The sequence below is a fragment of the Capronia coronata genome (assembly GCF_000585585.1).
Source record: "Capronia coronata CBS 617.96 chromosome Unknown acBCG-supercont1.6, whole genome shotgun sequence".
Classification (NCBI taxonomy): domain Eukaryota; kingdom Fungi; phylum Ascomycota; class Eurotiomycetes; order Chaetothyriales; family Herpotrichiellaceae; genus Capronia; species Capronia coronata.
Window position 1 is genome coordinate 1,073,171 of NW_006912898.1, and position 12,070 is coordinate 1,085,240.

The following is a 12,070-nucleotide window of genomic DNA, read 5'->3' on the forward strand; positions in this document are numbered from 1 at the left end:
TCAGGCGTTCGTGCTGCGTCTGGGGTGCCGATGATACCCATTCTTTTCTTCTGTATTGCATGATTTGGCATGGGTCTGCCGAGACGACATAGGGCAGCAGTAGCACACTGGCAGTGCATATCGCAGGGGGGCCGAAGCTGTAGGGCCTGATGTGTCTATGAATGAATATGAATTGATATGCGATTCACGACATCCTCAGTTCCATGATGGGTTGCGACTATAATGGCATGTTGTCTCCTTCATGTCTACCCTCAAGCAGTTATACCTAGTCATAACCATCAGTGGAACTCAACATCACCTTCAGCAGCGGGCTCAAGCCCTTGCTGAATCAGAACTACGATGACTTGATTGCCTCGAGGCGCGGCGTGGAGTAGTCCGGTGGGAGAGTTGGGTTGTGGTACTGTGTGTGGTACTAGAAGGTATACTAGTACTACTACCGAGTATCAGCTGCGCAGGGCAACTTTCCCGACCTGCGTTTTCCGATATTGGAGAGATTTGACCGGTTGTCCGGGTTGTTGTTTGATGATTTCTTTCAACCGTGTCTCTCTGATCTCATTACACTTTATACAACATTGCTTTCGACGGATGGCCCAATCTGTCTACGCAGCCTCATCGGAATGACATCCGTAGACGAGATCTTTCGGACACACAACGTCGGTGCCAAACGGAAACTCGAGGACCCTACCACTACGTTCGCCCCGTCTGTCTCCAACAAATCTACCAAGATCACCAATGGCTCCTCTCCGCGCAGCCTGAATATTGACGCCCTTGAATCCAATGGCTCCGGAGGCAAGTCTTCTCTTGCGCAAGACGAAACACTAGGTGATCAGAACAATGTCGAAGCCGGGCCGTCATTGCCGCCAGAAGAAGTCGAGGACGAGCCGGGCGACGATGCCGAAGGTCGATTCTTTGGCGGCGGTGTCACGAAGCAAGAGCGCGAAGTGATAGATTACATCGACAAGAACGAGGACGGCGATGCAGACGAGAAGTTTGACGCCGCCTGGCTGCGCCGCACTGCGATCAACTTCGAGCGAAAGATCAATAAGAACGCCGAACTGCGTGCCAAATATGAAGGCGATCCTTTGAAATTCGTCGGCAGCGAGGCAGATCTCGACGCCGAAATCAAAGGCCTAAGCGTACTCAGTGAGCATGGCGAGTTATACGGCGAATTTGTCAAGATGGGCTGCCTTGGCAGCCTTGTTGGTCTGCTCGCGCACGACAACACTGATATTGCCATCGCTGTTTGCGAGCTACTGGCGGAGTTGACGGACGAGGATGCTGCGACCACCGAAGAACAATGGAAGATATTGGTGCAGGCGATGCTCCAGAATGACCTCGTGGATCTTCTCTCCAGCAACCTTACTCGACTCGACGAGGGAAACAACGAAACTGATAGGGCGGGCGTCTACCATATCTTGAATGTTTTGGAGAATATTCTTTCCGACACTGAGAACCAAGAAGCCGTCGGGGCTAATCCCAATATGATGCAGTGGCTACTCACCAGGATCAAGCAAATCGATCCTTACGCCCGAGGTAAAGTCGGACAAAATCGACAGTATGCAGCAGAAATCCTTGCCATTCTTCTTCAAGCCAACCGGCCGAACCGAGATCGCCTTGCCCAAAAGGAGGGCGTCGACACTTTTCTGGAACTTTTGAGTGCATACCGAAGGAGAGACCCCGAAAAAGACTCTGATGAGGAAGAGTTCGCCGAAAATCTATTCGATTGCCTGGCCTGTGTTGTCGAGGAGAGACTTGCAGGCGAAAAATTCGTCGAAGGGGAAGGCGTCGAATTGTGCCTCATCATGCTTCGAGAGGCTCGCTTGGCAAAGGCGAGGGCTTTGCGAGTCCTTGATCATGCAATGAGCGGCGGCAACGCTGTGGCAGTTTCGGTGAGATTGGTAGAAGCAGCCGGGCTCAAAACAATCTTTGGCATGCTCATGAAAAGCCAGAAAATGGAGAGGAGCTTGGTTGAACATCTCATTGGCATACTGGCCAGCCTGCTAAGATACCTCCCGGGGGGGTCCGCTGCGAGAATACGGACTTTGGCCAAGTTTGTCGAGAACGATTATGAGAAGATCTTGAGGCTGGTTGATTTGCGGCGAGAGTACAAGGCGCGGCTCAGCAAAGTTGAGGCCGCTATCCGAAGGGAGCGTGACCAGCTGAGTGACGCCGACGCCGATGCACTGGCTGACGACTGGTTATCGCGCCGCCTTGATGCCGGACTGTTCTCCCTCCAAGCGATTGAGCTCATTCTCAGCTGGATGGTGGCGGAGGACAACGGTGCAAGGCAGACGATTACTGTCCTACTTGGTGAAGATGGACTCAAGATACTAGAACGGAGCCTGAGAGACCAACTTGATGGAATGGATCCCGGCCAAAGCGATGAGGCTAAATCTACCGAAGAGATGCTGGAAGCACTACTCTTGTGTGTCGAGCAATAGAAATAGCAACATTGAGTTTCAGCCGCGATACTTTGCTTCTCCAGTTATGGGTCGCTTGACCATAAAGCATCCGTAGTCTCTAAACTTTTGTCCTGTCAAACAAAGCCTTTGGTATCGCTATGTGCCAAATCGGAATCAGTATTATTCAGCAAGGCTGTCGCATACAGGCACGTGATCTGCGGGAGTGGCGTAGTCACGTGATTGGTGTTGCCAAGGCATGTTCTCCAAAGTTGCCTCTACCACCCTCGAAAAGTTCCTAGACATCTGGACTCACGACAACATCAGCTGTCGCCTCATCACAGTCGCTTTCAGTCGGGTTCCTGGCATCTGTGTTTTGCGACGGTTTCTCTCGGCTGCCTCTCGCACTGTGGGTTCTTCGTACAGGCGTCCTGAAGTCTTGACTGACATCTCAGTGCCTTCAACCTGACCGCGACTTGAGAACAGCATTTCCGATCGACAAAGCAACGAGTCGCGCTCTCTTCTCTCTTGAACGTCGCTCGCTTATTCCTGAAATACGATAACCTCGTCTTCGCCGATCGGCGCCGCACGACATGGCGGACTATGGAGATGTAAAATATGAAGCGAACGGATACTCTGGAGAGGATGGTGCCTACGAAGATGCAGAGGCAGGCGAACAAGACATCACTTCTGAAGACTGCTGGAAAGTCATCAGTTCATTCTTCGACGTCAAACAACTGGCTTCCATGCAAATAGACTCCTTCAACCACTTTATGCGATCGGGCCTACAGGATCTGGTGAACGAGAAGGGTGGCGTCACTCTGGACCACGCACAGAATGTCGACGAAGATGATCCGAATCCTGTCGTGGTTAAGAGACACGAGGTGAAATTCGGCAAGGTCACACTGAGCAAACCTAATATGGTCGAGGGCGATGGCGTTACCACCGATTGCATGCCACACGAGGCGCGTCTGCGAAGCTTAACCTATGCGAGTCCAGCCTTTGTGAAGATGACGAGGCGAACTTATTATGCAAAAGAGAAACCATGGGATGACGCGGGCGCTGACGAAGGTGTCATGAAAGAGGATGGGAGCCAGCTGTACTGGCGAGAGGGCACAGAAGAGGACGATTTCGATCCAGAGCGAGAGGTCTACATTGGCAAGATTCCTATCATGGTCCGAAGCATGACGTGCCACCTCATGAGCGACCGATTCCAGAGCGAAAAAGATCTGTTTGCCTGGGGAGAATGTCCATACGACCAGGGCGGCTATTTCATCATCAACGGCAGCGAAAAGGTGCTCATCGCGCAGGAACGAAGCGCTGGCAATATTGTGCAGGTCTTCCAGAAAGCTGCACCCGCTCCATTCACGCATCTTGCCGAGATCCGATCTGTCATTGATCGTGGTGCGCGTATGATGTCTCAATGCACAGTCAAACTCTTCCGACGTGTTGATGGTCCCGAGGGCACGAAGATTGACAACCCAATCCGTGTTCAGCTTCCCTATGTCAAGCAGGACATTCCACTCGTCATCGTTTTCCGTGCACTGGATATTGTCTCCGATGCTGACATCCTGGAAAAGATCTGCTTTGATCAAAGTGATAAAGAGATGATGGATATGTTGATGGGTTCTCTTCAAGAGGGCCAACCTATCCAGGGTGCTGATTTGGCGCGAGACTTCATTGCTCGTAGAGGCAACGTGCCTTCCCTGAAGAGTCATGAGCGACAAAAGCACGCTACCGATATTCTTCAGAAGGAATTCCTGCCTCATATTGGACAAGGCCCAGATGCTACTGCTCGAAAGGCATTCTTCCTGGGGTACATGGTCAATCGCCTCCTGAAGTGTGCTCTTGGACGTGCTGAACCAGACGATCGAGATCATCTTGGAAAGAAGCGACTAGACTTGGCCGGTCCATTGATGACGAATCTATTCCGGCTGCAGTTTGACAAGGCCACGAAAGACTTCTACCGCTACATGCAGAAGCGTGTGGAATCGGGTCAGCCGATCAACATTATGGCAGGTTTCAAGCATCCAATCATAACCAGTGGCCTCAAATATTCATTAGCCACTGGCAACTGGGGCGATCAGAAGAAACTGGACAAGGCGAAGGCCGGTGTCTCTCAGGTGCTCAGTCGATATACCTTTTCATCCACCCTCTCACATCTTCGGAGAACCAATGCACCCATTGGTCGTGAAGGCAAAATCGCCAAACCCCGTCAATTGCACAACACCCACTGGGGTTACGTGTGTCCGGCAGAGACGCCAGAAGGACAGGCTTGTGGTTTGGTCAAGAATCTTTCGCTCATGTCAATGGTCACAAATTCCTACGAGACCGGGCCTTTGCTCAACTATGTGATGACCAAGCATGTCGAAGCCCTTGAAGATTGGGAGCCTCGCCTTAACCCGCGGGCGACCAAGATCTTCGTTGACGGGGTCTGGTTCGCTGTGGTGCTGCGAGATCCGAAACGTTTGGTAGATGACCTCCGCAAGCTACGGCGAAAGGGCGTCTTCGACTCTCACGTCAGCTTGGTGTGGGATATTCGAGAGAAGGAGTTCAAGATATCAGGAGATTCCGGAAGAATTGTACGACCATTATTCGTCGTCGAAACCGATCGCTCTTCAGAAAATCTAGGTAACCTGGTCCTGAACAAAGAGCACATCAACAAACTCGATCAAACAGCATACTTGAAAGAAAGTGGCTTCCAATGGACCGATGAGATCAGACCCTACGGATGGACGGACCTCCTCGAATCGGGAGTTGTCGAATACCTGGATGCCGAAGAAGAGGAGACGGCCATGATTTGCATGACGCCTGAAGCCCTGGCCGATTCGAAAGCCAGATGGCTCGGAATGGAGATTGAGAACGAGGATGACCCCTTGAGGAGGAACGACCCGCTGCTGAATCCTCACGCCCACACATTTACTCATTGCGAAATTCATCCGAGTATGATCCTAGGCGTCTGCGCCAGTATCATTCCCTTCCCTGACCACAATCAATCACCCCGTAATACTTACCAATCGGCCATGGGCAAACAGGCCATGGGTGTGTTCCTCACGAACTTTGACCAGCGTATGGAGACCATGGCGAACATTCTTTACTACCCGCAGAAGCCGCTGGCACGGACAATGGCCATGGACTACCTCAAGTTCCGAGAACTGCCAGCCGGCCAAAACGCCATTGTTGCGATTGCATGTTACTCGGGGTACAACCAAGAAGATTCCGTCATTATGAACCAGAGCTCCATTGACCGTGGACTTTTCCGGTCGCTCTTCTACCGAACGTATCAAGATTCAGAAAAGAGCGTGGGACATTCGGTGGTCGAGCAATTTGAGAAGCCCACCAGATCCGACACGCTTCGCCTCAAACACGGCACTTACGACAAGATCGACGAGGATGGCATCGTAGCTCCAGGTGTTCGCGTCAGCGGTGAAGACATCATCATGGGCAAGACTGCACCGATGGCCCCTGACGCCGAAGAACTTGGCCAGCGGCTGAAGCAACACATCAAGCGCGACGTCTCGACGCCCCTTCGGTCCACGGAATCCGGAATCGTCGACCAAGTCATGCTCACGACCACCGCTGAAGGACATCGCTTCGCCAAAGTCCGAGTTCGAACCACAAAGGTACCTCAGATCGGCGACAAATTCGCGTCCCGCCACGGTCAAAAGGGGACTATCGGCATCACATACCGGCACGAAGATATGCCCTTCACGAGGGAAGGCATTGTGCCTGACCTGATCATCAACCCGCACGCCATCCCGTCTCGAATGACGATTGCCCACTTGATCGAATGCCAGCTATCTAAGGTTGCGACACTCCGTGGCGACGAAGGCGACGCCACGCCCTTCACCAAGGTCACGGTGACGCAGGTGTCCGAACTCCTGCGCACCATGGGCTACCAGTCTCGCGGATTCGAGGTCATGTACAACGGCCACACGGGTCGCAAGATGGTGGCGCAAGTCTTCCTGGGCCCAACGTACTACCAGCGCCTGCGACACATGGTCGACGACAAGATCCACTCGCGCGCCCGTGGCCCGACCCAGATCCTGACCCGACAGCCGGTGGAGGGTCGTGCCCGGGACGGTGGGCTGCGGTTCGGCGAAATGGAGCGCGACTGCATGATCGCCCACGGTGCCAGCTCGTTCTTGAAGGAGCGGCTGTTTGATGTCTCCGATCCGTTCAGAGTCCATGTCTGCGACATCTGCGGGCTGATGACGGTCATCGCCAAGCTCAAGAAGAATACGTTCGAGTGCAAGAACTGTAACAACAAGAACAAGATCAGCCAGATCTATCTGCCCTATGCTGCCAAATTGCTGTTCCAGGAGCTGTGGGCCATGAACATCGCTGCCAGGCTGTATACCAAGAGAAGTCGCTAGGAGGGATGATCTCTTGATTGTATATCGGTCAACCCGACTGAACTGGTGGTGGGCTTGGGTTCGCACGCCGGCAGTCGTCACGTCGCTGAGGCAGGGATGAGAAAGGCTTTCGATCGAAGCTTGTGTACTTTCCGGTGCGGGTTCCAGCACTGGAATGCTCAATAACGGAGACATAAAACTTCATCTTCGAGCGCCAGCTGCGATTTGAAAATCCGTGGGGTAACTTTAGGCGCGAGACGGTGGAAATGCGACAAGTGAACGAAAGGAATGCAAGACCCATAAGGTGCTGGGAAAGGGGGAGTGGGCAAGGCGTGAATACTGGCTGAAGATCTTGCCATCATCAATGTGTACTTGTATCTCAAATGAGCGTGTCGTGCTATTGCTTGAAATCCTACTTTTCTTGCCTATGCTTTGTGTTCCGTCATTTGTAGACTCCCGTGTGCTTCATTCCACCATCGGAATACCGGTGATGGGTTATGAGTTCGTTTGAATATCTTTACATCAGCACAAGATTGGCGTGTTCAAGGTTAATTTCTCTATGCTAGAATAACACTCTACAACATCATGAACAAATACAAGTGCATCATATTTTACTTCCAACATTAGCTAGCTAGCTGAACCAAGCACTGTGAAACTAGGATAATACATGCAGACCCAGGAGGGCTTTTTATTCATCAACTCATCTAAAGCTATTGATAGGCAGAACTGGCAGAGCTCTGCGGACCCGGCCCTCGACTAACAAAGGCTGTTGTAGGTGCTGCCGGGAGGGAGGAAGCCAGGCATCAAACCCAATCATTACTCGTTCTTGTAGGTTGACTTGTGCGTTGATGCGTTTCATAGACGTGATACTGGTTGATGTGATTTCGGGACGTAGAAGGACGGACGGGAAAAGGGTACGCCGATTGCTTATCAATCGGGAAAACCAGGTAAGGATGATAAATGGAGGCACCGCAATGCCCTTGCCGACAACCCGGAGCAAAGGACGGCAGGTCGGTGCTCGAAGAAATCAGCAACCAGCGGACTTGCTTCATCCTTGTGCTGGGTCGTGATGCGGGGATTGCGAAGCTTTTTCGCGAACGTCTTTCTAGTAGCGCTGATACTCTTGCCCATGCTGTTCAGCGGCCTTGTTCGGGTCTGGGAGAGGCTTCAACTGATCAATGAAACGGTGAGCCAAGCCACCTTGACGTTCAGGCTGATGATGTTGTTGTTGTTGTTCGAGCTCATCCAGATGTTTTCCGGCTTCAGGGTCCTTCTTGGGCTCGTATGGAATAGCAGAGGTGTTTTCACCTGCTGGGTATCTCGACGAGGATGTTACAGAATCGTTGACGCCAGTTGTACCGGCGGACGGATGATATCCCTGGCGCTCCTGGGCGAGGTTGTCGGCGATCGGAGTCTCGGCTGTGCCAGGAGCGAAGTCATCTTTATGAAGAGGATTGTAGGACGGTTTCAAGAATCGGGTGCCTTGACCGCCTTCGTAGTCAGTCCCGGCGTCGGTTGGCTTGTGGGACTCGTGAGCTGCAGCCGCAGTGCCGGCAGCGCCTCCAGCGCCTCCAACTGCACCTGCTCCAGCGAGGTGGGTGTCATGATGAGGCTCATCCTCCTCGTCCGTGCTGTAATCTTCGTCCACGCCAGTGTCCTTGTTCGCGCGTCGCTTGAAAATGCGCTTCAGGATGCCGGGCTTCTTCTGAGGAGGATCCTTGTGCAGACGATTGCGATCTGTGTCCTGTGAGGTCTTGGGAGTGGTCTCCTTCTCGTGAGCTGCGTACGCGGCAGTGCCAGCAGCACCTGTCCCGACAGCTGCGACACCAGCGGCTTCTTTTTCATGTCGCCTTCTTTCAGCCTCTGCAGCCTCAAGGCGTTCTCTCTCTTCCCGCTCATTCTGCTCCCTTTCAAACTCGTTCTGGTGTTTTGTCTCTTCCTTCTGATCCTTCTCCAGCTCCTTCTGATGCTTCTTCTCCTCTTTCTCTAAGGCCTTTTGATGTTGCTTCTCGACTTTTTCTTCTTTTGCAGCTCGCTTCTCGGCAGCTTTTTGGTCCTTTTCAAACTGCCGCTGACGCGCTGCTTCCTGTTCAGCGATGTCTTTCTGCCGCTGAGCCTCTGCCCTGGCAGCCTCCTGCTCTGCTTCATGCTCGTTGTACTCATGGATGCCATAAGCTCCAGCCCCGACCCCGGCCGCACCAGCGACAGCAGCATTACGATCTGTATTACTCTCATTCTTCTCTGGGTGGGCAGTTTTGGTCTCCTTCTCTGAGGCAGGTATAGCAGCAGGGGCAGGTTTACTGGCATTGATATCTTTTGCTGAGGCCGCGGGCTCTTGGCGAGTGGTGGGAAGGGCCGAGTGCTCGGTCATAGTCCTGTCCTTGGTCGAGACTGCAGGTTGATAGTATGCGGAGGGGACAGCCTCTTCACTGGCTGGGTAGGGCTCGGCTTGTCTAGTGGCTGGCGTAGTCGAAAACGGTTTACCTCGTGAGAGGTCACCGGTGTCTGGCTCGTTATTGCGCTCCAGGGCATAGACTCCCGCAGCGCCCGCCCCAGCGCCAATATCTGCCGCGGTGGCGGCCTTGCCATATCCTCTGGGTTCGGCCTCGGCTTCTGCTGTCGTGAATGGTTGTGTTTGCATAGTTGACGGTTCAACGTAACTGGTGGTCTCTCTAGGCCTCTCCTCAAGCCCCTGTCGGTAGCCTGGAGCCTGCTGGCTGGACGCGAATGGTGCGTTTGAAGTAGTGCTGTACCCACTGGTGTTAGACACACCAGTATATCCTAGGGTGTCTTCCGGCTGTGTTTTACTCTCACTGTATTCGTGAGCCCCAAAGGCGGCTGCACCCGCGCCAATACCAGTACCTGCAGCGGTACCAGCCCTGCTATATTCCCTCGATTCGTGCTCTGGTTCGATAGACCCAGATTGTCGCGCGTAAAGGGGAGCCGGTTGGCTGGAAGCTGCTGCGGTGGATGATGGAAAATCGAAGTTCTCTCTCATGCCGGAGGTCTGTTGGCTAGGTGCAGATGGGCCCTCTGACGTTATCAGAGAGTGAATCGTTGCTGAGCCACTTGACCGGCCAAGGCCATCTTCAGGTTGAGATCTGCTCTCGTTGTATTCATGAGCTCCAACGGCGGCTGCGCCAACGCCAGCAGCGGCAAGACCAACATTCCGGCCTATATGAGAATCAGGCACCTCAGACGCGTCTGCAGCGACTGCAGTGCCACCCACCGGCGGATTGATCGGAGTAGGAGATGTTTCGCCATGAGGATACGCAGTGGTAGGAATGCTCTCTTTGCGATAATGTGAAGGAGACGGTCCAGAGCGCGTCGAAGTGGTGTAAGTATCCACTCCGGTCGTAGTGGTTGGCTTCTTGGTACCACCAACCGGGGGACTGATGGGAGCAGGGGATGACTCTCCTTGGGGATATGCAGTGGTGGGAATGCTCTCTTTGCGATGAAATGGTGGAGACGGGCCAGATTTTGTGGGAGCCGTGTAAGAGTCTACGCCTGTAGTCGTGGTTGGCTGCTCCGGGTGATCAGTCAGGGTCTTTGGCTTCTCCTCCTCGCCTGACCCGGACAAGGCTGCACTGACACCTGCAGCAACTGAACCAAGACCGACTGCCCCCAGAATTTTGCCGAAAGTACTGGGTTCTTCTGTCTGGCTAGACCCGTCGTCGGGTGATGTAGTGGCTGTTCCGACCGTTGCGGGGGCGGTGGCAGCTTGCCCGGGTATTTTCGTCTTCTCAGCCTCACCATATTCGGCATCTCGATCAGCTGGAGAATCCTTGGTTGTCAGTGTCGACGGGGGTGCCGCGAAATCATCTCGCGTTGATGTCAGCCCACTCCCAACGGATGTACTGGCTCCTGATGCCGGCCCTGAGGCCCCCGCTGTGGCCGTCGAAGCTGCGCGGGTGGAGGCCAACTTGGAAGTGGATGGCTCGTCTTTTGGATAGGCTCCTGGTATATGCGAGACTTTTCCAACGTTAGACGGATCCAGGTCAGATCATAGTACCACTTATTGCATACCTTCTTGCTCTATATCCTTGTTGAACGCGATCGCAGCCGCTGTCTCGGCTGCTCCCGATGGGACGCCAGTGGTTGGTTGGTAGGTGTGCTCGGGCATCTTGTAAGTCGTCGGGTCGGTTGAAGTTGGATCGAGGACACTTGGAACTCTATCGCCTGGGGGGAGGACGTGCGAACTGTAGGTCAGGGTCTCTCCAATAGCAGCTGTCCCAAGATCTTTGCGAGAGAGGCGGCTTGGTGAATCTGCTTTGGTTGATGAATCCTCGTCTGTCCCTCGTTATATGTCAATATCTGAGGGGTACGGGCGTGCGGACACTACGATTTGGGGATGTGGGTATCGCGTAGCCTCGCTTGCCTGAAAACATACCTGGATTATAGTCGTTACCAGAGTCAACCGTGTTGCCAGAGAGCCCGTCTTCCTTGGGGAAATGTGAGCCTTGCCCTGTGACCTTGCCAGTTGGACCGATAGCTTCAGAGGAGTTAGATTGTTCGCGGTCTTTGCTATGTCTTGTAAACCTGTTAGATATCAACACCTCGAGAGATATCGACGCTGCTTACAGGGAAGCCTTCAATCTGTCCATGTGAAACTGTTGCGTCCGTTTTCAAGTTGGGGATTTCCTAAAGGAAGATGGTTCTGTCAAGTAATAGTAGTATGCCTGCACCGAAGAAGCGTCATCCCATGAGCAAGAATAGATATCACCTACGAACATGCGGTGAAGTCGAGCTTCCCTGCGCCATTGTTGCCAGTTGCGTCATCATGAACGGCTCGCAAGTGCAAAAGCAGGTAAATGCCTGACACAAAGTTCCAGGCGTTCGAGCCACAAACAGAGCATTCTGACACACCAATTGGGCCCCGTATGTTGTGAGCAGCCACTGCACTGCTCATTTTGCCCCGGTGGGGTTACTTGAGGGGAGGATGCTTCATACACGGGGCTCCTACGAGATACTCAGCTGTGTGGTCGACACACTGGCACATGAAGTCATCGTGTCGCTGGTAGTCGTGAAGCACAAGTTGGCGCGACAGGTATGCGTCGGCCCTAGGATCATTCAAGGTCGCAGGCGGTTGGCATCTGCGCATCATCGCCCCCTTTCGATCTAACCATCGGATCAGATCGAGACTAGCAGTCACTTGAAGTATGCACTGCACGCACAGTACATTCGGCTGGTGATGCGAGACCGCAGTGCATTCAACTACTAGTACTACAGCAAAGTGTCGACCTCAACATCCCATGTCGTGGTTTTACTCAACTGTCTGACCATACTATCCCATCTCCTTATTTACCTTAATTGACG

General features: G+C 53.2%; 3 protein-coding genes across 3 annotated transcripts; 2 read left to right on the top strand and 1 right to left on the bottom strand.

Annotated features, from left to right (window-relative positions):
- Window positions 1–617: 617 nt before the first annotated feature.
- On the top strand, window positions 618–2,441 carry A1O1_07056 (uncharacterized protein; the record flags this gene model as incomplete). Its single annotated transcript, XM_007727929.1, has 1 exon — window positions 618–2,441. One exon carries the CDS (start codon window positions 618–620, stop codon window positions 2,439–2,441), a length of 1,824 nt encoding a protein of 607 aa, XP_007726119.1.
- A 551-nt stretch (window positions 2,442–2,992) lies between these two features.
- A1O1_07057 (DNA-directed RNA polymerase II subunit RPB2) lies at window positions 2,993–6,775 on the top strand (the record flags this gene model as incomplete). Its single annotated transcript, XM_007727930.1, has 1 exon — window positions 2,993–6,775. The coding sequence occupies one exon, from the start codon at window positions 2,993–2,995 to the stop codon at window positions 6,773–6,775; it is 3,783 nt and encodes a 1,260-aa protein (XP_007726120.1).
- Window positions 6,776–7,859: 1,084 nt separating this feature from the next.
- Window positions 7,860–10,877, bottom strand: A1O1_07058 (uncharacterized protein; the record flags this gene model as incomplete). The annotated part of the gene is made up of 2 exons (XM_007727931.1): window positions 7,860–10,726; window positions 10,781–10,877. The coding sequence occupies 2 exons, from the start codon at window positions 10,875–10,877 to the stop codon at window positions 7,860–7,862; spliced, it is 2,964 nt and encodes a 987-aa protein (XP_007726121.1).
- Between the last annotated feature and the right edge of the window lie 1,193 nt (window positions 10,878–12,070).